This window comes from Sorex fumeus, unplaced genomic scaffold, assembly GCF_029834395.1.
Source record: "Sorex fumeus unplaced genomic scaffold, SorFum_2.1 ptg000098l, whole genome shotgun sequence".
Classification (NCBI taxonomy): domain Eukaryota; kingdom Metazoa; phylum Chordata; class Mammalia; order Eulipotyphla; family Soricidae; genus Sorex; species Sorex fumeus.
In genome coordinates, this window is record NW_026606155.1 from 71399589 (window position 1) to 71422020 (window position 22432).

Below are 22432 nucleotides of genomic sequence, written 5' to 3' on the forward strand. Positions count from 1 at the left end.
GGGGGTGCGGGGGCCTCAGGGCTTTTACTCCTGGGCTCTGCGCTCAGGGATCACTCCTGGCTTGCTGCGGGGCACCGTATTTCGGGATGCGGGGGATCGAGCCCGGTCGGCGGCGTGCAAGGCAGGCACCTGACCCTCTGCACGACCGCTCCGGCCCATCTCCCCCCTGAACTGGCCCCTCCTCCGCCCCTTCCCCGCACTCGGGTCTGGCAGGGGAATGCCACCCCTGGACAAACCCGTTTCCAACACAGCTCTCGCCGCTGCAACCCGGGACTCCTCCCGCAGCGCATCCCTCGCCCCTCCCCGGAGCCCCGCCCACGCCGAGGGACAGCCAGCCCCCTTCCCTGCGCTCCGAGGGTGCCGGCCCAAGCCCCTCCCTCGGACAGCCCGGAGGCCGAGGACGCGGGCGGCACCGTAGAAGAATGGCTGAGGGGCTACCTAGCGCGGGCGGCCGGCCAGGAGCCGGGCTGAAGCAAGGGGGCGGGGTTGAGGGGGGCGGGCCCGGGCGCGGGGAGTGAAAGCGAAAGCGCAGGCGGCGCAAGAGCTCAGAGCCGAGAGGTAGAGAGAGAAGCAGCTCGGCAGCAGCATGGCCAAGCCGGGTGGGGTACGCCTGAGCGGGGAAGCCCGCAAGCAGGTAACGGGGCGGGGGGCATGGGCGCGGGAGGGTCGGGGAGCCCTCCTGGGTGGAGACCACGCTGGATGCTCCAGGGGACCAAGGCCGTGCCAGGGAACTCCCCGACCCCCTGGTTCTTCACTGCCCGGAGGATCGCGGATTCCCTTGCCTCCTGGCCAGCCCCAGCCCACCACCGTGTTGGGCTTCCAGGGGTATCCGACCTGTGAGCCAAGTTGGAGGGTTCCCACTGGGGGTGGGGGAGGCGTGGATCATACTCTCGGCCATTGAGACCCCTAACGAATATCCGGGTACTTTCTGTGCAGGTGGATGTCTTCAGGCAAAGTCTTTTCCAGGAGGTAAGTCTCTTGATTGAGCCGGTTTGACTCACAATCTAAACCTGGGCATGAGAGTTGCACCCTTCCAATGACCCCCCCAGTGACCCCAAATTCACACTGGACTTTGGCCCCACTTCATTTATCAAGCCTTCGCCCAAGATAAGCTCCTGATCATTCCTCTCAAATTTGACACCCTCCCCCACCCCCACTGAAACTCTCCCCACTTCTGCCATTTTCTTGCTCCTTTTTTGGTGTTGAGGGGCAAGCTGTGGTCCCAAAGCAGGAACACCACAGTTCCAACCTTGGCTCTGCCACTTTCCAGCTGGGGCAAGTCCCTACACTTCCCAGAGCTTCCATTTCCTTATTGTAAGTCATATATTTGATGAGCTCCGTGGGCCCTACCACTTCTCCCACATCTTGCTGTGAACTTCTGTGATTGCTTCCCTTGCAATGTGACCCACAGGCCGAGGAATTCCTCTCCAGCTTCTTGCCCCAGAAAATCATACACCTGAATCAGCTCTTGCAGGTAAGTAATGTGCCCCCCTCCCTGCCCCTTGCTAAGTCTCTTGGCCTCCCTTTTCTCCACTCACCTGCTGCAGTTCCAGTTTTGCATGAAGTAGACGCTTGTGAGCGGTGGACTGCAAATGTTTATATGATTGGATGCCTCCACCTAGACTAGGAAGGCAGAGGTGGGGATGTGAGGAGACAGCTGCTCCCCAGGATAAGGGAAAGAAGCAGGGTAGTCCCTGACAGTGAACTCTCTGCAGGCGGATTCCCTCAACGTGGCCGACTTGACCTCTCTCCGGGCCCCCTTGGACATCCCCATACCAGATCCACCCCCTAAGGATGATGAGGTGAGATGCTTAGGATGTAGAGGTCCAAACTGTAAGCCTATGGACATGCTAGCTATACAATGCTTGTGGTCCTCCTAAAGCAACGCTTTCTCTTTTAAAATTTTTTTTTAATTTAAAAAGTTTTTTTGGGGGGGGAGGCAGAGTGATAGCAGGGAGGGTATTTGCCTTGCATGCGGCTAACCCAGGTTTGACCCCTGGGATCCCATATTGTCTCCTGAGCACTGCAGGAGTAATTCCTGAGTACAGAACCAGGAGCAACTCTGAGCATTGCCAGGTGTGACTCAAAAAGCCGAAAACAGTTTTTTAAAAATGTTTATTGAATCACTATGAATCACCATCGGGCTACACTAGCACATCACAGGGGTGAATGGAGACATTACTGGTGACCGCTCGAGCAAATCGATGAACAACGGGGTGATAGTGATAGATTGAATCAGTATGAATTACAAAGTTACAAAGGTATCTGTGATTGAGTTTCAGGCATATAATGTTCCGATACCAGTTCCTTCACTAGCACCCACTATCTTCCGCCAATGTCCCCAGTTTCCCTCCTACCCCCAGTCTGCCTCTAAGGCAGGCACTTTTTTCATCCCCCATTGCTAGTGTTCTCCTCCCTAACTTATCCCCCGACCCCTGCCCCAGTGCCAAGCTTCTTACTGAAGACCCATCCTCCTGCTCTTTGTTTCTATTTGCTATTCCCCTACGAGATTTCTTTATATCCCACATATGAGAGAGATCATTCTGAGTCTGTTCCTCTCCCTCTGATTGATTTCACTCAACGTGATACTCTCCAGATCCATCCACATTTCAGCAAATTGCATGACTTTATCTTTTAAGGCTGCATAGTATTCATTGTGTATAATGTACCATGTACCAGAGTTGCATTGTCCAGTCATCTGTGAGCATTTGGGCTGTTTCCATATTTAGGCTATTGTACATAGTGCTGCAGTGAACATAGGAGTACAGATGTCTCTTCTGCTTTGTGCTTTTGGGCCCTTGGGGTCTATTCCCAGAACAATTCCTCTTTTTAATCTTAGATGGAAACAGACAAACCAGAGAAGAAGGAAGGTGAGCAGAAGGAGTTCCTAGGGGTGGGGAATGGCTCAGTGACTGCTGAATGGGAGGGTCTCATATGCCTCTCTCTCACAGTCCCTAAGTGTGGCTTTCTCCCGGGGAATGAGAAGATTCTGGCACTCCTTGCTGTGGTTAAGCCTGAGGTCTGGACTCTGAAAGAGAAGTGCATTCTGGTAAGCCTGGGAACTGGGGGAGACAGGTCCGGCACTGGTCTCCTTCAGAGGCATAAGCCCTTCCCTTAGAGCCTAGTCCCCAAATGAGATACTTCTTGTGATGCCTGGGCTTTAGATTTCTTTTGTTTTCATTCTGTTAGAAGTCTAGTATCACTGAAATTGGAGACTGCGCTCTGTCCACCTCCATAACCCCAGAACCCACTGCTGTGCCCAGTGTACTCAGATACAGCGAGTTGGCTAGAGCACGGGTCCAAGAGGGAGACTGCTTGGCTCAAACCTGACTCCATCATTGGCCTAGCTGCTTACCTAGATAAAGCACTCAGACATTCCCATTCAGTCTTTTCATCTATAAAGTGGATATGATAAGAATTATACCTTGAAAGTTTGCTGTAAAGGCTAAATGAGATACATACAAATATATATAGTAAATTATAGTAAATATGTATTTATGGGAATATATAATATATTATATATTTTTTATATATTTATATATTTTTATATATATTTATATATTTTTTATATATAAAATATATAAAATCACACAGCACTGGCATCTAAGTGCTCAGCTAAATACAACTGTTATTAGCAAGGCAAGGCCTGGAGCAATAGTGCAGCAGGTAGGGCACTTGCCTTGAACACTGCTGACCTGAGTTCAATCTCTGGCACCCTGTATTGTCCACTGAGCCAGCCAGGAGTGATCACTGAGTGCAAGGCCAGGAATAAGCCCTGAGAAATGCCAGGTGTGGCCCAAAAAATAAACAAGCAAACAAAAAAAAAAGTGGCAGTCATAGGAAGAACCCACTAGGCTTGGTTGTGGGTTTTTGTTTTGTTTTGTTTGGGGGCCACACCTGGCTATGCTCAGGGATGACTCCTGGCTGGGCTGTGGAGAAACATATGTGGTTTCAGGGAGAGAATCCAGGTCTGCCATGTGCAAGGCAAGCGCCTTCACCCTGTACTACCTCTCTGGCCCCCGCTAAGTTTGTTTTTATAACTTTCGCTGTTGCCTGCTCTTTGTTGTCCTATGTGTGTTACACACGCTCGGTCATGGTGCTCATCAGGAATCACAATCACACTAGAGTTATGGTACTCATACACGTCCCAGTTTGTGGTACTTGCCAGGGTGCATAGTGGAGTTGGGGATCTCATCTAGGTGAGAGATGGCACACAGGGATTGCACACCTGACTGCGAGGCCCGCACCTTTCCAGACTGCATCGCTGCTGATGGCACAAGATGACATGCTCTCACAGTGCCAGAGTCCCAAACAGCAGAACCTCTTGTGTTAGGCTCAGCAGTGTATGGCACTCATGGTCTCACACTTGTGAGGCAGGTGCTTTACCTCTGGGCCAGTCTCAGGTCCTGATTGTCGGTTGATTCCTATATGATTCCTCTTACTACAGGTGATCACATGGATTCAGCATCTGATTCCCAAGATTGAAGATGGAAATGACTTTGGGGTGGCAATCCAGGTAAAGAAGGAGTGTGTAAGGGGCCTGAGAGATAGTACAGAGCGTAGGGCATTTGCCTTGCATGTAGTTGACCTGGGTTCAATTATCAGCATCCTACTTGGTCCCCCAAAATCCACCAGGAGTGATCCCTGAGCACAGAGCCAGGAGTAAGCCCTGAGCACCACTGGATGCAACCCAAAAACAAACAAAAAGAGGAGCGTGTTAGGACACAAAGTAGGAGAGGTTAGAGAGTAAGGAATAACAGCTAGACATTGGAGCCAAAGAGATAGGGCTGGAGCACATGCTTTGCATGCTGGAGGACTGAGTTCAGTCCCTAGCATCGCATGGTCCCTGAGCACTGCTGGGAGCAACCTCTAAGCACAGAGCTGGGAGTAATCCTTCAGAAGTGCCTAGTGTGGTACAAAAACCTGGGGGTGGTGTGGGGGTGGGGGAAATAATAGCTAGACACAAACAGGAGGAAGAAGGTTGAAGATCAAGTGTTCCATTGTCTCTCATTATTTCGTCACCCCAGGAAAAAGTACTGGAGAGGGTGAATGCTGTCAAAACCAAAGCAGAAGCCTTCCAGACGACCATTTCCAAGTAAGGGCATTTGGTGGGGGCAGCACGGGGTGGGACTGCAGGGACTCCCAAAGCTGGAGGCATGGGGGACTTGGCAGAGGGTCTGAGGGCATGTGTCTCACTAAACCACCTATTCCTGTTTTTTGCTCTCTTGCTTCTGGCAGGTATTTCTCAGAACGTGGGGATGCTGTGGCCAAGGCCTCTAAGGAGACCTATGTAGTAAGTGGATAGTTTTGAATAATAATCAGTCCTCCTCAGCTACAGGAGTGGGACAAGGAAGGGGAAATAAAGGGCCTCCTTGTCTTGGTTCAAATTTTTTTTTCTTTTTGGGTCACACCTGGCAATGCACAGGGGTTACTCTTGGCTTTGCATTCAGGAATTACTCCTGGCGGTGCTCAGGGGACCATATGGGATGCTGAGAATCGAACCCAGGGTGGCTGCATGCAAGGCAAACACCCTACCCGCTGTGCTATTGCTCCAGCCCCTTGGTTCAGATTTTGAACCAAAACCATTTCCTTGGAAAACTGATTTGGGGTTTTCTGCTTGATTTCTCTGCTTGATCTTGTTAGAATCATCTCCCCATCTTTTTTTTTTTTTTTTTTTTTTTTTTGGTGCTGAGAAATGGTTCATCCTCCAGTTACCTTCTCCCTATATGAGGAAATGAGAACAATGTCCCAACCTTTCTTGGGACTGACTCAACTTTACCTCCCACATTCCAGATGGATTATCGGGCCCTGGTACACGAGCGAGATGAGGCGGCCTATGGGGCACTCAGGGCCATGATGCTGGACCTCAGGACCTTCTATGTGAGTGTGGAGTAAGCCCCTAAGGAGAGAGGTGGCCACAGAAGGAAGGTGAAAGATCAGAAATTTGACTGCTGGTCCTCTGACTTTCTTTTAGGCCGAGCTTTACCATATCATCAGCTGCAATCTGGAGAAAATCGTAAATCCGAAAGGTGAAGAGAAGCCATCCATGTACTGAGCCCAGGGTTAGAAGGGAAATAAATGACCTATACGTTGTATAGATTACTGTTGATGTGTATCACTTATTCAAAAAGAGGCATGTATTAGGGCTGGAGAGATAGGTCAGGGATTAAGGTGCTTGTCTCCAACCCCAGTTCCATCCTTAGTACCACAAGGTCCTCTGAGCCCTACTGGGTGTAGCTTTAGAGATGCCAGCACAGCTTGGGGTCGGGGGAGGCGTCTGGGTAATCCCCGGTACTGCTGGGCCTGAACACAAATGCATCATCAGATTCTCACATTGAACTGCTGCCCCAGTTGGCTAAGAATCATTGGGAAGGGCCCAAGGCTCACCAAGCACTCCATTGGAGGCTGTTTCTGAAAACAAGCATGATCCAGGGCCCAGAAGAAGGCTCAAAGGGCAGAAGAGCACGCTTTGCTTGTGAGAGGCCCGGATTTGATCCGCTGAGCAGCTCTAGGAGCAAATCTTGAGCACCGAGCCAGGACTAGCCCCTGAGCACCAAAGGATGTGACTCCCCCCACCCCAAACCCCACTTGAGAAAAGTATATCTGAAGTGCACCCTATGTCTTAACACTGTGAATGTAGTGCTGAAAAGAGGATAGTGTGCCAGGAAGATAGATAAATTAGATGCCCTTTCTGTCCTATTCTTAAGAGATCCTGGTGCCACATATAATCCAGAAGTAAGGCACATATCTTGCATGCAGGTTGACCTGGTTCCATTCCCAGCACCACATGGTCCCCTGAGCATTGCTGGGTACAGTTCTAGCAGCCCCCCAAGCACCACTGGGATTACTCATATAATCTCCAACAGCACAGAGCACAAACAGCACTGCATCCTCTGGGCATTGATTTGTACCATTATATTGGTGGAGAATTGCAGTAGGGACCCAGAGCCTTCTGAGCACTGTTCAGGAGACCCTCACCAACAAAAGAGCTGTCTTAAGGAACTGGGCAGGGGCTGTAGTGATATACTGTGGGGAGGGCATTTGCCTTGGTTCAGTCTTGACACCCTAAATTTCCCATGCCCCAACAAGTAGGGACCATGAAAGCAGAGCCAAGAGTAAGCCCTAATTAATACTGGATGTGGCCCCAAAACAAAACCACCCCCCCTCCCGTTGATCGTCGATTTGCTCGAGCGGGCCCAGTAACGTCTCCATTGGAGACTTTGTTGTTACTGTGTCTGGCATATCGAGTACTCTCGGTAGCTTGCCGGGCTCTCTGAGAGGGGCGGAGGAATTGAACCCGGGTCTGCCATGTTGGCCGCTTGTAAGGCGAACGCCCTACCCGCTGTGCTATCCGTGGCCCCAAAACAAAACAACAAAACAAAAAGAACTGGGCAGCAAGTGTTAGATTTCATGATAGCCAAACAAATAATCCGTATTTGGGTATTTAACAGATTTTTTTTTTTGCACTGGGGGGGTCTCATAAGTGCTTCCTGGAATTGACAGCAGAGTCCACCTAAGGAATAATGAGGCTTTGGACAGAAAAAGGAAAACTTAGGCTGTTGTCAGGGCTTGAAGGTAAGAGCAACACTCCTGAGTTCAAAACAAGCCTGTATACAAGGAGAAATTATGAGTGAATGATGACTTCCCAAGGACTGAAAGTCGAAAGAACGCCCCCAAGGCATTACGGTTAAAGAAATCACACCAAGGACACAGTGGGAAGAATGGTTCTGTGCACTTTTCTTTTTCTGTTCTTTCTCCCTCCAATCAATTGCAGTTTTATTTCTGTAGATAGCTCCATTATGGAAACAAAGGGCCAGCTAACCCAGTTTCAACGGTTATGCGTCTCACTGGTTATAGAGCCAGTCCAAAGTACCAATTACTCACTCTCTATAGTAGGAAGAGGCCTATCTGCTATGTGCCCGTGTTCTAAGGGCCACTCTTCGTAGGACACCTGCTGCTGGGCGCAAGCCCCACCCTGCGGGCATTCGGGGACGGACCGGATAGGTAACAGACGAAGCTCTCCTGCAATCAAGAGCTGAGGCCCGCAGTCTAGCCAATCAGCATGTGACAATTCTCCTTCGTTTACGCTGGGGGATTTTTTTCCCCGTGTTCCGGAGATAGAGGCGGAGCAAGGTCCGGATGCGGCTGGTGATTGGAGAAAATCAGAACCTCTAAGCCTATCAGAGAGCAGCCGGTGGGCGGGGCCGCAGAAGCGCAACCCTCTGGGTGCCGCGGGCCGGAAGTCGGCGGAACTGGTTAAGGCGCTGCAGTCTCCGCGTAGGGGCGGAGCTCGGCGCCGCCACATGCAATCAGGACCGCCGGCGTTCGGGGCCGGGCTGGGGACTGTGGCTGCGGCCGACGTTGCCCGGAGTCGGCGGGCTGTCTGCGGGCGGAGTCAGCGCCCCCACCGAGCCCGAGTGAGGGGCTGTGTCCACGGGCGGAGGAGGGCACCGGCAAGCTGCAGGGAGCTTCGCGGACGCGACTCGGAGCCCCGCCGGTCATGGGAGAGGTGGAGATCTCGGCGCGGGCCTACGTGAAGATGTGCTTGCACGCTGCTCGGTACCCGCACGCCGCTGTCAACGGGCTGTTACTGGCGCCCGCGCCGCGAACGCAAGAATGTCTGTGCCTCACCGACTGTGTGCCCCTGTTCCACAGCCACCTGGCCCTGTCCGTCATGCTTGAGGTCGCCCTCAACCAGGTGCCGCAGCGGGACACCCAGCGACCACTTCGGGCCCCTTAACAGCCCTCGTCCAAGCCCGCCCCTGGCCTCTTTGGCAGCAGGGCGGTGGTCCGCTGTAGCTTCTGATGGTCCCTTTCCTATGGCAGGTGGATGTGTGGGGTGAGCAGGCCGGGCTGGTGGTGGCTGGGTACTACCATGTCAATGCAGCTCTGGATGACCAGAGGTGAGTAAGGTAGCCACAGAGGTGAGTAAGGTAGCCAGAGGCAGAAGGCTAAGGGTTACTGGGGCGGGGGCAGCCATGAAGTCCTCTCATACCTTCTTTTCTTCGCCAAAGGCTCAACATTTAGGAGCAGAGACTGTGTGTGCCTTGCGCTAGGCAGAGTTCTGGAGACTTTGGAGATATATAGATTTAATTCTACATAAAGAAATATAGGGGAAATATATAGATGCCCTGGAGGAGCTGAAGAGGGGAGGGGAGGGACAACAGATTCACTAAGAACAGGCTGACACCTGCTTTAACGGAGAGGCCCCTTCCAAGTGCCCACAGGACACAGGAAGCCCAACCAGAGTCTTTGGAGGGGTCACACCCAGAGATGCTCAGGGCATACTCTTGGCTCTGCATTCAGGGATTACTCCTGGTAAGCTTGTGGGACCATATGGGGTGGCTGGGGATTGAACCCATGTCGGCTGCATACAAGGCAAGCATCTATACCTGTGCACTATCTCTCCAGCCCTCTCATTGCAGTCACCATCCAATTATTGCAGCAAGTTCTTTATAAGTGGATTTCTGGGACAGTAATACACACACATATGATACATGTATATATGTATCACAGGTTAAATTTGGCTGGTTGTACCAAGTTACCCTCCAAAAGGACCTCAGATTTCTTCTCATCCTTTGATATCTGAGCCTGTTTCCCATAGTCCTCAAGCATGAAGCAGCCAAGGATGAAGCATGAACTGACCTGACCCCCACAGGCCAGCACAGGGAAAGGCCATTACTGTGTTGCTAGGAGGCCCAGCTCAGATGGATAGGTTTTGCCCACTCCTCACAACTCTGATCTTCCTTCCATCCAGTCCTGGACCCCTGGCCTTAAAAATCGCAGGGCGGATTGCAGAATTCTTTCCTGAAGCAGTGCTGATCATGGTGAGGCTTGGGTTTCGGGGTAGGGCACGGGGGGAGAATGCAGGAAGGAGAATCCTTGAAACTTTCATCTGCCCTTCCTTGTCCACACAGCTGGATAATCAGAAACTGGTGTCTCAGCCTCACGTGCCCCCAGTCATCGTTCTGGAGAGCCACGGTTCCCGCTGGGTCCCAAAAGACAAGAACTTGTGAGTGTCCCGTTCCTTTTCCCTATGACAGAAGCTCACACCCAACAACCCTCCTGTCCTTGATCCCACCCCAAAGCTCTTTCTCTGCTCAACTTCTGCTAAGTATCTGAGCCTACTCCCTACAGAATCTGACTTCCCCGGGCTTGTTATATTTCAGAGTGATGTGGAGGGACTGGGAGGAGTCACGGCAGATGGTGGGAGCACTGCTGGAGGGTCGAGCCCACCAGCGCCTCGTGGACTTTGACTGTCACCTTGACGACATCCGTCAGGACTGGACCAACCAACAACTCAACACTCAAATCACCCAATGGGTTGGTCCCACGAATGGAAACACCTGAATGAGAGCTGGGGTGGGGGTGGGGCAAGGGTCACGATCCAATAAAAGACTTGGGTAATAGACAACCAGAAAACTAGATTTATTATGCCTGGGAGACAAGGCAGAGGCAAGTTTGGAAACCCCCCACCAAGAGATGGAAGGTCTCTGCTCCAATCCTCTGAGAACGAGCGGAAGCTCTCAGTAGATCATTCCTTTTGTTTCTCCTCTGGGCTTCTTAAGCTTCTCGAAGTTCTTCAAGATAATGTCATATAGCACAGCCTACAGGGCCAGAGGAGTGATGGTCACCTGGAGGTCCCCATTGTCTCTGGGGCCATCTCGAGCCTTGTGGAGTAGCCAGGATTGGTCACCCTTCACCCCATCCTTTAAGATTAGCGAGTGGGTTTCCCAGAAATGTTGCCTCCACCCACCCCCTCCCCTTATTGGCCCCCTCACATAAGCATTGCGGATCTCCATGACCATCAGCCGAATGTCTCGGTACTCTGCTTCATCCAGTTCATGTACCAACTGCCGATAATCACCCTATGGGACACTTACGTCAGGACAAACTCCAAATGTGTCCTTTCCCAGACTGGAGCCATAGTACAGCCTGTGAGGCTCTTTCCTTACACACAGCTGACATGGCTAACCCAGGTTCAATCCCTGGCATCTCATATGGTCCCCCAAGCACCACCAGGAGTAGTGCCAGAAGGCCAGAAGTAACCCCTGAGCATTGCTGGAGGCGGGGGAGGAAGGGGCAAAAAAAAAAAAAAGAAAAAGAAAAACCACTGGGCTGGAGTGATAGCACAGCAAGGAGGTTGCCTGCCTTGCACGTAGCCTACCCTGGTTTGATCCCCACCATCTCATATGGTCCCCTGAGCCCCGCTGGAAGTGGTTCCCGAGTGCAAAGTGAGGAGTAACTCCTAAACATCATTGGGTGTGACCCTTCTCCCCCAAAAATATGTGTCCTTTCCCCCAAGCACCCTAATCTGGGTCTCACCTACCACATGGGGCTGCTTAGCAGCTTTGGCTACGGCATCGCCCCGCTCAGAGTAATACCTATGGGAAGAAGGGTATGGAGTTGGGAGAGGGCAGGGAAGTTCAGGCCTCTGGGCAAGGCAAAAGTAGAGTATGCAAGCAGGAGCGGGGGGCAGAGGGAGACTCACTTGGAGATCTGAGTGTGGAAACCTTCCAGTTTAGTGTGAAGGCTGGTCATCAGCTCAAACACCTTCTCCTGAGGAAAGAAGGTCCGAGGGAGAGTGGAGAGCAGCATGGCTAAGAGGAAAGGAGGGCAGAAGAGTGGGGCAGCCCCTCACCTGGACAGCCACTCCAAAATTGTTGCCATCTTCAATTCTGGGAATCTGCAGCTGCAACCAGGTGGTGACCTGGGAGGAGGAAATGGCTGTCAAAACCAATCAACCCCCCTGCTTCGCTTCCACCAGGGAGGGGAGGTTCACCTGGTCCATCCTGAGCTCCAAAGTCTGAACTTTCACTCACTGCGCAGGTATTGTGCCCTAATTGGCAGGGACCAAGGAGGACAAAGGGTTTAACCCGAAGCTGGGAGTGGAAGTGGGAGGGAGAGCTCACCAGGTTGAGTTGCTCAATGACATCCTTGATCTCAGGCTTTATTCGCTGTAGAAGGACCACAATCTTCTCATTACAGCTCACTGGGCCACAAGGAGGACCTAAGGTATGGGAAATGGATTAGTCCCAGTGTGTGTATATGTGGGGGGGGGGGGCGGGGGGGTGAGGGAGCGAGGGGTAGGGAAGAACCCTTAGCAAGGCATGACTTGTGTCCCTTTCCCCCAGCTAGTACCTTTGTCTTCATCGTCCCCTTTCTTCTTGTCATCCTTGTCTTCCTTCTGCAGGGAGAGAGGGGGTTCGGGGAATCAGGCCTACGGCTGCTTTTCCAGGAGGCTGGTCCCTCCTCCCAGCTCTTCCCGGCTTGCCTCCTGCTGTTTTTTCCGCTCCTCCTTCTCCTTCTCCTTGACTGGATCTGGCACTGGGATGTCTAATGGGGCCTTGAGTTCGCTCAGGTTGGCTTCGTTGAGAGCTGGTTCCTGGTGCAGGATGTGAGGATGACAAAGAAGGGAGGATGGTCCTCATGCCTCCTCACTCTCAACTCGAGACCACCACCCCGCAGTCCCCTGCCCACCCTCGGTACCTTTAAAAAGGCATCCAAATCCGAAATCTTCTTGGGGAAGTAGCTCCCAAGCAGCTTCTCTGTCTGTGTGTAAGGTGGGGTGTGGGGTGGGGAGGCTGGAGGTCACAATTAAATGCCCTCTGCAGGCGGGGAGGCAGGGCTGGTTCCAGAGAGGAGTCAGGCTGGGCTCTGACAGGACAGGTCTTACCTTGGCACTCAGGTCTTCTCGGAACACGTTCACCTGCGGGACACAGGAACCCCTCAGACACCTTTCTTTAGGGCCAGTTCATTTAATGCCCCTTCACTTAGGGGCGGATTGGGGCAGAGTGGATCCTCATGTGGCTATACTGGTGGGGGGGGATGCAAACATTTTCTGTTAAGGGCAAGTGGTTTAATTGGGAACAGACACTCCCAATCTTCTGTGTGCAAAGGGGTGTCTTTGGACATCCAAGGGCTGGGGTGGGGGACGGTGGCCTGTGCAGGGGCCCCTCTCGCGTGAAAGGCCCTGGGCAGCAAGTCACGTCTTGAGCCCCGAACCTCAGAGCTGCGTGGCTCAAGGCCAGCCCGCGGGCTTCCCCAGCACTCCGGCTCTCCGCCTCGCCGCACCCCGCTTCACCTCGGCGGGAGGACCTCATCTATGAGTCTCCCCGCGGCTCCGGGGCTCCGGGGGCTCGCGATGCCGGAGCCTCGCAGGGTCGAGGGGTCGGGGGGAACAGGATGGACGCGTCCAGCCACTCGGACCACGCCTCCCCAGCCGGCCCCTGCTCCGGGCGGCGGCGCTTACCTTGGCTTGAGCTTCGGGCTGGACACTGAGCATGGCCATGGCCGTGACGGGGGGCTCAGGAACCGGCGCCGCACGAGGAACGAGGAGTGGGCACGGGGAAGGGAAAGTGAAAGCACCTCTGCACCCGCGCACTCTTCCCCGCGAGCAGAGCGCAGATAGCGAAGGAGGCGTGCGCAGACCAGCGAGAAGAGAGGGCGGAGGCGCGCAGCCCGGCAGCAGAAGCGGGGCTCCCCCTAGAGCCCAGAGGAGCGTCTCCACCGACCTGCAGGACGGCGCAGGCTCCAACCACCCCCTTCGCCCAGATCTCCCCTTCAAGGTCCGTCCTTGAACAGGGGTCTCCGCCTATGGTCTCCACCCTCCTCTCCCCGCCCGCCCTTCTCTCCGGGCCACGCCCCTTCGCCATAGACCACGCCCTCTGCTTACGCCACGCCCCTGCCAGTTTCGGGACTCCCCGCCTATTGTCTCCGCCAGCCCAGCTTTCTAGGCCCCGCCCCCAAACACGCCCCTCCCCCTTTGCTGCCAGTTTCTGGTCTCCCGCCTATTATCTCCGCCAGTCCGGCTCCCTGGGCCCCGCCCTCCGAACACGCCCCACCCCCTTTACTGCCAGTTTCGGGACTCCCCGCCTACTGCCCGCGCCCATCTGCCTCCTCCTCCCCACGCCTCTCTCCAGGCCCCGCCTCCCCTCCCCATCCTTCACTCCGGACGTGCACGCCTCTTTTGCCCCCTGCATACTCCACGCCCACTTCGCTGTCAGTTTCTGGACTTCCTCCACCTGCTCCTTCCGCCCACCCCGCCTCCTCTCCTCGCTTCTCTCTCTGCGCGCCCCCCTCCTCATCTCTGGCTCCTGCCCGAGCCAAATTATTTTTCACCCCTACTCAAAACTGATACCCCCGCCGCTCCAGCCCTCGGACTCTTGACACTCCCGTTGGCTCTTCTTTTCCTGCTCAGCCTGCGGCAGTGAAAAGCCTTATCTGGTGTCCTTTTCATTTTTTCTCAGTGCTGGAATAAGACCTGGCCTCACTTTTCTAGTCTGTCGAGCATGAAGACCCTGGCCCCAAGGGCATCAGTAACATTCAGCAGTGGATACCCAGGCCGAAGTCAGCTTTTTCCTCACTATGGTGGTCACTCCAGTCCTTTGTAATCTGCTGTCCTCACAGAAACTGGATTCCCCTTTCCCTTGCTTAAAACTCTCAGCTTCCTGTTGACCTGAGAATGAAATTTAAGGGACTTTCAGGACCCATTTGTTCTGCCTGGCACCTTCTCTATTTTGTCACCCCTGCTGCCTTCTTTGGTTGCACTTGCAAATACCTGTGTGTTTTCCAGTGGGTTCTCAAATCTGTCACTAACCTTCATTCCTGCCTGGGGACATTGTCTTTGCTAATCCCTTGGTTTGCCACACCCTTCCCCTGCCACCTGACATCTCTTCTGAGAGAACTCTCCCTCATCTTTTACACAGCACCTCCCTCCCTCCATGTCTCCATTACATAGCACCATTTTCTGGACTTTAAATGGTATGTATATTTCTGATATTACTTATGTTTTTTGGGTGATCGTGTGGTTTAGATCAAGACTAGCAAACTTTTTCTGTAAAAGGCCAGTAGTAAATAGTTTAGACTTTGTGGTCCTTGTGTTATAAGTAGAACTCAACTTTGCCCCTGGTAGCTTGTGAATTAGCCTAGTTTGGTTCCAGTGAAACTTTATACAACCTGGAATATGAAGTTCACATAATGTTGAGGTGTCATGAAATATTAATCTTTGATTTTTCAGCCACCTAAAAACCATGCCGGTGTCTTGAACTATACAAAAAATGGCCACAGGAGGGCTGTAGCTGACTGCTGACTTAGCACCTGCAATGAAAGAAACCTGATAGCCTGGATTTGTAACTCTGGCTCTGATATTTATCAACTGTGACCAGATGCTGCTCCTCTGTGTCTCCATTTTCACAACTACACAAGATGAAAGAGAAATCCTCTGCTTTCCCTCTGTCTGTTGTCAGGAGTCATTTCATCTTAAACCATCTTAAAAAAGCTCTGCTCCACCGCCGCCACTTTAAACTCAAGCATACTCTGCAAATGACAAGGCAAATATTCAATATGCCAGACACAGTAACAACAAAGTCTCCAATGGAGACGTTACTGGGCCCGCTGGAGCAAAGGCAAATACAGTTTCAGTAATATCCCCCCCATCCCCCTCAGGCAGCAACAGTGTCAACAATTCCCAAGGTCTTTCTTTGAGAAGCTCTCAGAGAATGCAGTTTCTCAAGGGCCTAGCCAACATAAAAAAAAAATGCCCAACACTGCACTGTGGACTAAATAGATTTAAATGTTTTTCTCACCGTCTCTCTAGAGATGTCAGGGTACCCTGACTGAGCTGTCTAAGAGAAAACAGCATCATTAGTCATAGTGTAGCGGTGCCCTCAGTGCTATTGTGAGGAGCACCTGTAACCCCCTTGACAACAACCATTCTGTGGCGCTCATTCCCTGACTCCTTCTTAGCTCTACTCCCAATCAACTTTCTCCACTTTGCAACCTTGAATGGCACCTGGACAACCCAGGACAAAGTTGTTCCTGTCACTCAGAGAATTACACCCGTTCCTTCCTGAAACACTGGGAAAATTCTTGGCCCATCCTCATAGTGCTGTTGTAGACTTGAACTCATTGTGTGTGAAAAACATACAGACACCAGAATACCTGGCCCCAAATATGCATAGGTATTGGCTGTTTGTGAGTTTATGATCTGTCTCCACCAGGAACCCATCAGTACCTAAACAGAAGAAAACTTGTCTTTGTTTTGAGGCCACATCTGGTGGTGCTCAGGGGCTACTCCTGGCTCCATACTCAGGAATTACTCCTGGCATTGCTTGGGGGCCATATATGATGCCAGGGATGAACCTGGGTCGGCCACGTGCAAGGCAAATACCCTACCCACTGTCGCTCGGACCCCAGAAACCTTGTCCTCTTTGTAATACGGGATGGTCAAGATGGTTCAAACATCTGTTATAAATAAATGCACACATCACCCCTTATAGGCAAGACAGGGCAGAAAGTGTCCCTCGGTCGGTTCCCTGGATAGACAGGCCCCGGAGAAAGGCAGAAGGTGATTGAGCACAGGAAGCAGAAGGAAAACGGGCTGAAGGTGGAGCACCTGTACAGGCTGGACGTGCATGCCTCTGCCCTGGGGCAGTCACTTGCCTGGCAGTACCCTGGCCTGACATCAACACCAAAGAGATCTCCAAGTCTGTGAGGATGGGGAGGGTGGACACAGCCTGGCATGGCTGAGCAGCCCTGGCGACCACCTGCTTCCTTTCTTGCCCTGTCTACCTCTACCAGGTGCCTGCAGGCAAGTAACAGGAGCCAGAGCCAGGCTTGCAGTGCCTTTATTGCTTTCAGTTATGCTTGCGTGCTGAGCGTGGCCGAGGGAAGAGCCCATGGCCCGGGCTCCCTGGAGACCAGGGCTGACGATACCAGCTGCCGTAGGTGAGATACCAGGCGAAGGTGCCCACGGCCGCGCCCACCACCTTGTGCGTGTACTGGTGGAAGTAAATGACGGTGCAGAGCAGCAGGAAGTTCCAGAGGCCCAGCAGCAGCACGTTGAGCAGGAAGACCAGGCGAAGGGGTGTGCCGGCGGGCAGCCCATGGGCCAGGTACTTGGCGAACACGGCGGCCTCCTCGGCCATGAGCAGGCAGCAGAAGGTGAGCAGGAAGGTGTGGGAAGACACCGTGTAGCCCCGCCACTGGTGGCCGGCGGCCAGGCAGCTGCGGCGGTCCGGCAGCTCATGGAGCAGCAGGCCCTGGGGCAGAGGCTCAAAGCAGGAGCCCGTGAGGTCCTCAATGAGCAGGAAGGCCCGGCCGGCCCCCCGCCACACGGCCGCCCCCACCACCAGCCGGCTCAGGTGCCGGGCGGTCACAGCCACACGCCGCGTGGCCAGGAACACCACCAGCAGCACAAACCCTCCTAGGAAGGTGCACGTCCAGCCCCATGCGGAATTCACGAACTTTCTGTGGGCAGAGCAGAGATGAGGCTGAAGCCCTCCACCCCGTGAGGCCCACCAGCAGGGTGTATGCTCACCTCCACAGAACGCCCCCCCATTCTCACTGGTTCAGGGTCTCTGCCCAGTTCTCCCTACTTCCCCCCCACCCCCGCAAACACACACATACAGACGCGCACACACACACACACACACACACACACACACACACACACACACACGCCACGCCACATTTCTACCATCCATTGAAACTCTGCCACCTCCTTAGAGGTCCACTCAACCACGTAGGGTCCCAACTTCCTCTTCTGCCCAGCTCTCCTGTACCCCCTGACTCGGCTCCCCTCCCCCTCCTCTGACCTTCCTCAACCTCCCAGCTATTTTTAGTGTGGGGCGAGGCTGGAGGACAGAGTCCCCGAGAAGGGAGTTGGGAACCCGGCAGGCATGCAGGGAGCCGGTGCCCGTGGCCTCCGGTGGACTCACATGTTGAAGAAGTTGCCGTGGCTGGCAAAGATGGTCCGAGGGTTGACGTGGAACTGCAGAAGGGGCCCAAAGATGACCACGGCCGCTAACCAGGCATGGTACAGGCGCCGTAAGCAGGGACTGCCCAGCAGACGGGCGGCCTGTTCACTCCCGAAGTACAGCAAGGCGGAGGCCACCCAGAGCAGCACCTTGAGCAGGCCACCCAGCAGGGCCCGGATCCGGGCCACGGCCCCCCGCCCTGCCCCCACCACCTGCCCCCGCTCCATGTTCCCTCCCCTCCCCACAAACCGCTTGCTCTGCTGGGTGGCTGAGGAGGGGCTGATGGGGCCCCCCCGGACAAAGACTGGCAGTGACAGGTGTCGCAGACACAGGGCAGAGCTCTGCTGGCAGCTGGCAGGCGGGGGAGAGGGTGGGGGGCCTGGGGGACGGGGGAGAGGGCTGCCACGTCAGCAGGGCCCATTCGAGCGTCAGGCGCGTGTCCTCACAGTGACCTGGGATTTCTCCCTTGAGTGTGTCCCCCAGACCCTCTCGGTCCCTGTTCCCAGCTCTAACCACGTCCCAGTTCATATTTCAGGCCCTGACCTGTGATCTAGGACTGTCTCCTTCCATAGCCTTCTTGGCTCTGCCTGAGGAGCTAAAGTCACCCAACCCCTCCCTAACTGAACCTTGGATTTGCTCCACAGGGAACCCAGGGGTCATACAAATCAACCCAGCTGAACCTTGGAGATATTTTTTTTCAAGAATCTGCCGGCCTCAGCTCAGAGAGAGAAGGGACCACCAAGTAAAGGGTGCTAGGAGGGATGGGAGATGTGGGCTGAAAGTAGACTATAGACTGAACGTGATGGCCACTCAATACCTCTATTGCAAACCACAACACCCAAAACGAGAGAGAGAGCAAAAGGGAATGCCCTGCCACAGAGGTGGGGTGGGGTGGAGGGGATGGGCTGGGGGTGGTGGGAGGGATGCTGGGACCATTGGTGGTGGAAAATGGGCACTGGTGGAGGGATGGGTACTTAATCATTGTATGGCTGAAATACAAGCACGAAAGTTTGTAAGTCTGTAACTGTACCTCACAGTGATTCACAAATAAAAAATTAAAAAAAAAAACCCAACTGAACAAATACAAAAAGAATATGTAAATGTTTTTAAATATTCTAAAATAAAACTAGAAACTTATTTAAAAAAGAAAAATCTGAGAGCCCACACTGGACGTCTCAGGATGGTGGGGCGGGGTCCCAGTTAGCAACAGGGAGCACACTACAGAGAGACCCACTTCAGCATCCTTTGGTCCTCCCCAAATCCTATGTCTGAGGGACTTTTTTTTTATGGGGGGTGGCTTGTGACACATTTAGTAGTGATCAGGGGTCACTCCTGGTGGTGCTTAGCAGCCCATGGGGTACTGGATGTTGAATCTGATTTTCCAAAGCTATCTTCTGAACCTCAGGGCTTTAAGGGATTTGATGCCAGAATAAATTGGGGATGACTGTGCAATGTTCAAGATATGAGATATATTTTTTAAATTTATTTATTTATTTTCTTTAATCATTTTTTTTTTAATTAGTGAAATACCATGAGGTACATTTATAGACTTATAAATTTTTGTGCTTGGGTTTCAGTTATACAATGATCAAGTGCCCATCCTCCCCCACCACGGGTCCTAGCGTCCCTCCCACCCCCCATCCCCGCCCCCCGTCCCACCCTGCCGCTGTGGCAGGGCATTCCCCCTTGTTCTCTCTCTCTTCTTTTGGGTAGAAGATATGAGATCTAAAGGAGATCACTCATCTGTATGTTCATCATGGTGGCCAACAGATGAAATCCAAGGACCCCAGGAAGGACAGAGGCTGAGATTGGAGAAGGGAAGCCTCGAGCCTGGAGTTCATTCAAGTCTGAGCCTCACCCAGGCTGCTTCACCCCCTCACCTTCCCACAGGAACTGCAGCCAGGGTGTCGAGCACCATCTACCCAAAAGACCCAGTCTCAGTTATTCAGTACCTGTTTGGAGATCCCCTTTTTTTGTGTCTTCCTTCCTCATTCTTCAAAACTAGTGGCAGGATTTCAGAGAACAAAGGGAGCCATGAACTAGTGAAAGGAATAATCCCCACAAGACACTGAAGCTCTGGGTGCATAATGTGTGACTTTAGAAAAATCATTCAACATTTTTTTTTCAACATTCAAATTTTTTTTAAATCAACATTTCTTACATGTCAGTGCCATTACCTGTAAACAACAGTATTTGTGAATCAAGCTTATTCCTTCCAGACACCAGTCTATTAACTATCCTGATTTTAGCTCCTGGATTTTCTACTTGAAAAGGCCCTCCTGTTGATCGTCTATTTGCTCGAGCGGGCCCAGTAACGTCTCCATTGGAGACTTTGTTGTTACTGTGTCTGGCATATCGAATACTCTCGGTAGCTTGCCGGGCTCTCCGAGAGGGGCGGAGGAATCGAACTCCGGTCGGCCATGTAAGGCGAACACCCTACCCGAAGGTTGACTTAAACCCTGGGGGACTTTTCTTGGTTCTGTGCTCAAGAGTGACCCCTGGTGGTGCTTGGGGATGTGGTGCTGGGGATAGAGCCATGGTCAGTCACATAGAAGGCAAGATACCATTTACTTTTTTTTTTTCTGGCCCTCACACTTCTAACTTAAATAAAAATGTTCAGGGCTGGAAAGATAGCTCAGCAGGCTGGAGCACAGGCTTGGCAAACAGCAGAACCAGGTTCAATCCCTGCATAGTCCCCCACTCAAGAGCAGGGAGTACCTCAGCCCCACCCCAGCACAGCTGGGTAAAGCCTGAAAACAAACAAAATAAAAATTCTAGGGTCAGAGTGATAGTACGGTTCAGGTAGGGTGCTTACCTTGCACATGGTCAACCCAGGGTTGATCCCCAGTATTTTATATGGTCCTCTGAAGCACCGCCAGGAGTGGTTCCTGAGTGCAGAGCCAAGAGTGACGTCTGAGCATTGCTGAGTGTGGTCCCCCCCAAACAAAACAAAACAAAATTCTTTAACTACAGTTGCCTGTTTTGGGGCCATACCCAGCAGTGCTGAGAGCTTATTCTTGGCTCTGCACTCAGGAATGACTCCTGGTGGGGCTCAGGGGACCGTATGGTTGCGAGGGATGAAACCTGGGTTGGCCATGTGCAAGGCAAGAGCTCTGCCTGCTGTACTATCTCTCTGGTCCCCTAAAAACTTTTTTTTTTAACAGAAACCACAGCCATTGTTGCTCAAGACCTACCCTTGGTGAGGTAGGGATTATAATACCTTCTTTAAGAAAAAATAAAGAGAGGACTAGAGAGCTCGCTCCAAGAATAATGTATATTCCTTACATGCTGGAGCTCTGAGTTTGACCCCAGACCTGCCTAGAGTGACTCGAGAGCACTCTTTGGGAGAAGCACCTGAGCACACTGGGTGTGGTCCAAAAACAAATTTTATAAGTGTTCCATTTTGCTGTGAAACAGGTACCTGCGCACATATGCTGCCTGAGCCCATGTGCTGCTTGTGTCCACATGGTTGAGCACATGTGTTGCCCGCATGGGATTTTTTTTTCTTTTTGGGTCACACCCACGATGCTCAGGGGTTACTCCTGGCTCTGCGCTCAGGAATTACTCCTGCCGGTGCTGGGAGGACCATATGGGATGCTGGGGACCGAACCCAGGTTGGCCACATGCAAGGCAAACACCCTACCTGCTGTACATCGCTCTGGTCCCCTTCATCTCTCTTGGGATGGTACTTTTATGCTTCCATATCTAATGTTGGGGTGTGTGTTTAGGGGCTCTCTCTGATTTTGGAGAAGCCTGCATTTTTTTTTTTTTGCTTTTTTGAGTCATACCTGGTGATGCATGAGATACTCTCGGCTCTGCACTCAGGAATTACTCCTGGTGGTGCTTCGGGGGCCATATGAGATGCTGGGGATTGAACCCAGGTTGGCCACGTGCAAGACAAAACACTCTACCCGCTGTACTATCGCTCCAGCCCCTGCGTTCTCTCTTGAGCATATTGCTCTATCTCTCTTTCTGCCTCTCCTTCCCCTTCCAAAAAACCTCTAAATGTTTTTACTTTAAAAAAATGTCTTTTACTTTAAAAAAAAAAAAGAAATAGATATCTACCTTTTACTGTTTGACTGCATGTCCTGGTCTGAAAATGGCTGAGAGGTTGAAGAGACAGTACCGGGGTTAAGGTGCTTGCCTTGTACATGGCTAATGCCACACAGGGTGCCCTTAGCACCACCAGAAGTGACCCGAGCACAGAGCCAGGAATCGCCCTTGAGCAGTACTGCGTGTAATCCCATCAATCCCTCCCCCCAGTGGCTTAGAGATAATGAAATCAGGGAGACATGGATCAATGCTGGTGCAGACCCCAGCTCTCTTCCTGCCCGCAGGTGCCTGACCTCTGTGCCATTCCCTCACTGCAAAGATCCCAAGCTCGAAGCACCCAGGTGGCATTGGTGCCCACCAGGTTCACTCTGGGCCGATTCTTGCCAACAGGACAAGTTCCATGCCCATCCCCTGCCCCTTGCCCCCAGATGACAGCTGCTCCAGGAGATCTGGACTCTAATCTCGAATGTGCTGATTTCTCCTAGCTTGATTTCTCCTTTCCGAGAGGTTTTTGAGGTCAGCGAGAAAGTGCCTGTTGCCAAGCTGAGTTAATAAATTATTTTGCTATTTCCCTTCATCTTAGGGCACCAAAGGGGTGTTTTCTCCCACAGAGGCACATA

General features: G+C 52.6%; 4 protein-coding genes across 4 annotated transcripts; 2 read left to right on the forward strand and 2 right to left on the reverse strand.

Annotated features, from left to right (window-relative positions):
• Positions 1–74: 74 nt before the first annotated feature.
• PSME2 (proteasome activator subunit 2) lies at positions 75–6095 on the forward strand. The gene is made up of 11 exons (XM_056133811.1): positions 75–634; positions 937–969; positions 1412–1474; positions 1716–1802; positions 2840–2870; positions 2952–3049; positions 4448–4516; positions 5028–5095; positions 5239–5293; positions 5794–5880; positions 5975–6095. Exons 1-11 carry the CDS (start codon positions 587–589, stop codon positions 6053–6055), a joined length of 720 nt encoding a protein of 239 aa, XP_055989786.1. The 5' UTR covers positions 75–586; the 3' UTR covers positions 6056–6095.
• Positions 6096–8243: 2148 nt separating this feature from the next.
• On the forward strand, positions 8244–10376 carry EMC9 (ER membrane protein complex subunit 9). The gene is made up of 5 exons (XM_056133364.1): positions 8244–8698; positions 8827–8903; positions 9758–9827; positions 9918–10012; positions 10170–10376. Exons 1-5 carry the CDS (start codon positions 8501–8503, stop codon positions 10348–10350), a joined length of 621 nt encoding a protein of 206 aa, XP_055989339.1. The 5' UTR covers positions 8244–8500; the 3' UTR covers positions 10351–10376.
• A 28-nt stretch (positions 10377–10404) lies between these two features.
• On the reverse strand, positions 10405–13557 carry PSME1 (proteasome activator subunit 1). Its single transcript, XM_056133363.1, has 11 exons — positions 13253–13557; positions 12677–12709; positions 12490–12552; positions 12275–12385; positions 12142–12187; positions 11913–12010; positions 11642–11710; positions 11492–11559; positions 11330–11384; positions 10782–10868; positions 10405–10607 (listed from the first exon to the last, which is right to left on the reverse strand). Exons 1-11 carry the CDS (start codon positions 13289–13291, stop codon positions 10527–10529), a joined length of 750 nt encoding a protein of 249 aa, XP_055989338.1. The 5' UTR covers positions 13292–13557; the 3' UTR covers positions 10405–10526.
• A 3015-nt stretch (positions 13558–16572) lies between these two features.
• Positions 16573–18299, reverse strand: FITM1 (fat storage inducing transmembrane protein 1). The gene is made up of 2 exons (XM_056134170.1): positions 17721–18299; positions 16573–17250 (listed from the first exon to the last, which is right to left on the reverse strand). Exons 1-2 carry the CDS (start codon positions 17984–17986, stop codon positions 16638–16640), a joined length of 879 nt encoding a protein of 292 aa, XP_055990145.1. The 5' UTR covers positions 17987–18299; the 3' UTR covers positions 16573–16637.
• Between the last annotated feature and the right edge of the window lie 4133 nt (positions 18300–22432).

Excerpts from the sequence above, each read along its gene's own strand:
- EMC9 (XM_056133364.1), top strand. The coding sequence starts at position 8,501 with ATGGGAGAGGTGGAGATCTCGGCGCGGGCCTACGTGAAGATGTGCTTG. Across the intron at positions 9,828-9,917 it reads CTGAAGCAGTGCTGATCATG|CTGGATAATCAGAAACTGGT; the intron begins GTGAGGCTTGGG and ends TTGTCCACACAG. Across the intron at positions 10,013-10,169 it reads GTCCCAAAAGACAAGAACTT|AGTGATGTGGAGGGACTGGG; the intron begins GTGAGTGTCCCG and ends GTTATATTTCAG.
- PSME1 (XM_056133363.1), bottom strand. The coding sequence starts at position 13,291 with ATGGCCATGCTCAGTGTCCAGCCCGAAGCTCAAGCCAAG. Across the intron at positions 11,711-11,912 it reads TCATTGAGCAACTCAACCTG|GTCACCACCTGGTTGCAGCT; the intron begins GTGAGCTCTCCC and ends TCCTCCTCCCAG. Across the intron at positions 10,869-11,329 it reads CTGCTAAGCAGCCCCATGTG|GGTGATTATCGGCAGTTGGT; the intron begins GTAGGTGAGACC and ends AGTGTCCCATAG.
- PSME2 (XM_056133811.1), top strand. The coding sequence starts at position 587 with ATGGCCAAGCCGGGTGGGGTACGCCTGAGCGGGGAAGCCCGCAAGCAG. Across the intron at positions 1,475-1,715 it reads ACCTGAATCAGCTCTTGCAG|GCGGATTCCCTCAACGTGGC; the intron begins GTAAGTAATGTG and ends AACTCTCTGCAG. Across the intron at positions 5,881-5,974 it reads TGGACCTCAGGACCTTCTAT|GCCGAGCTTTACCATATCAT; the intron begins GTGAGTGTGGAG and ends ACTTTCTTTTAG.
- FITM1 (XM_056134170.1), bottom strand. The coding sequence starts at position 17,986 with ATGGAGCGGGGGCAGGTGGTGGGGGCAGGGCGGGGGGCCGTGGCCCGG. Across the intron at positions 17,251-17,720 it reads CACGGCAACTTCTTCAACAT|AAAGTTCGTGAATTCCGCAT; the intron begins GTGAGTCCACCG and ends CTCTGCCCACAG.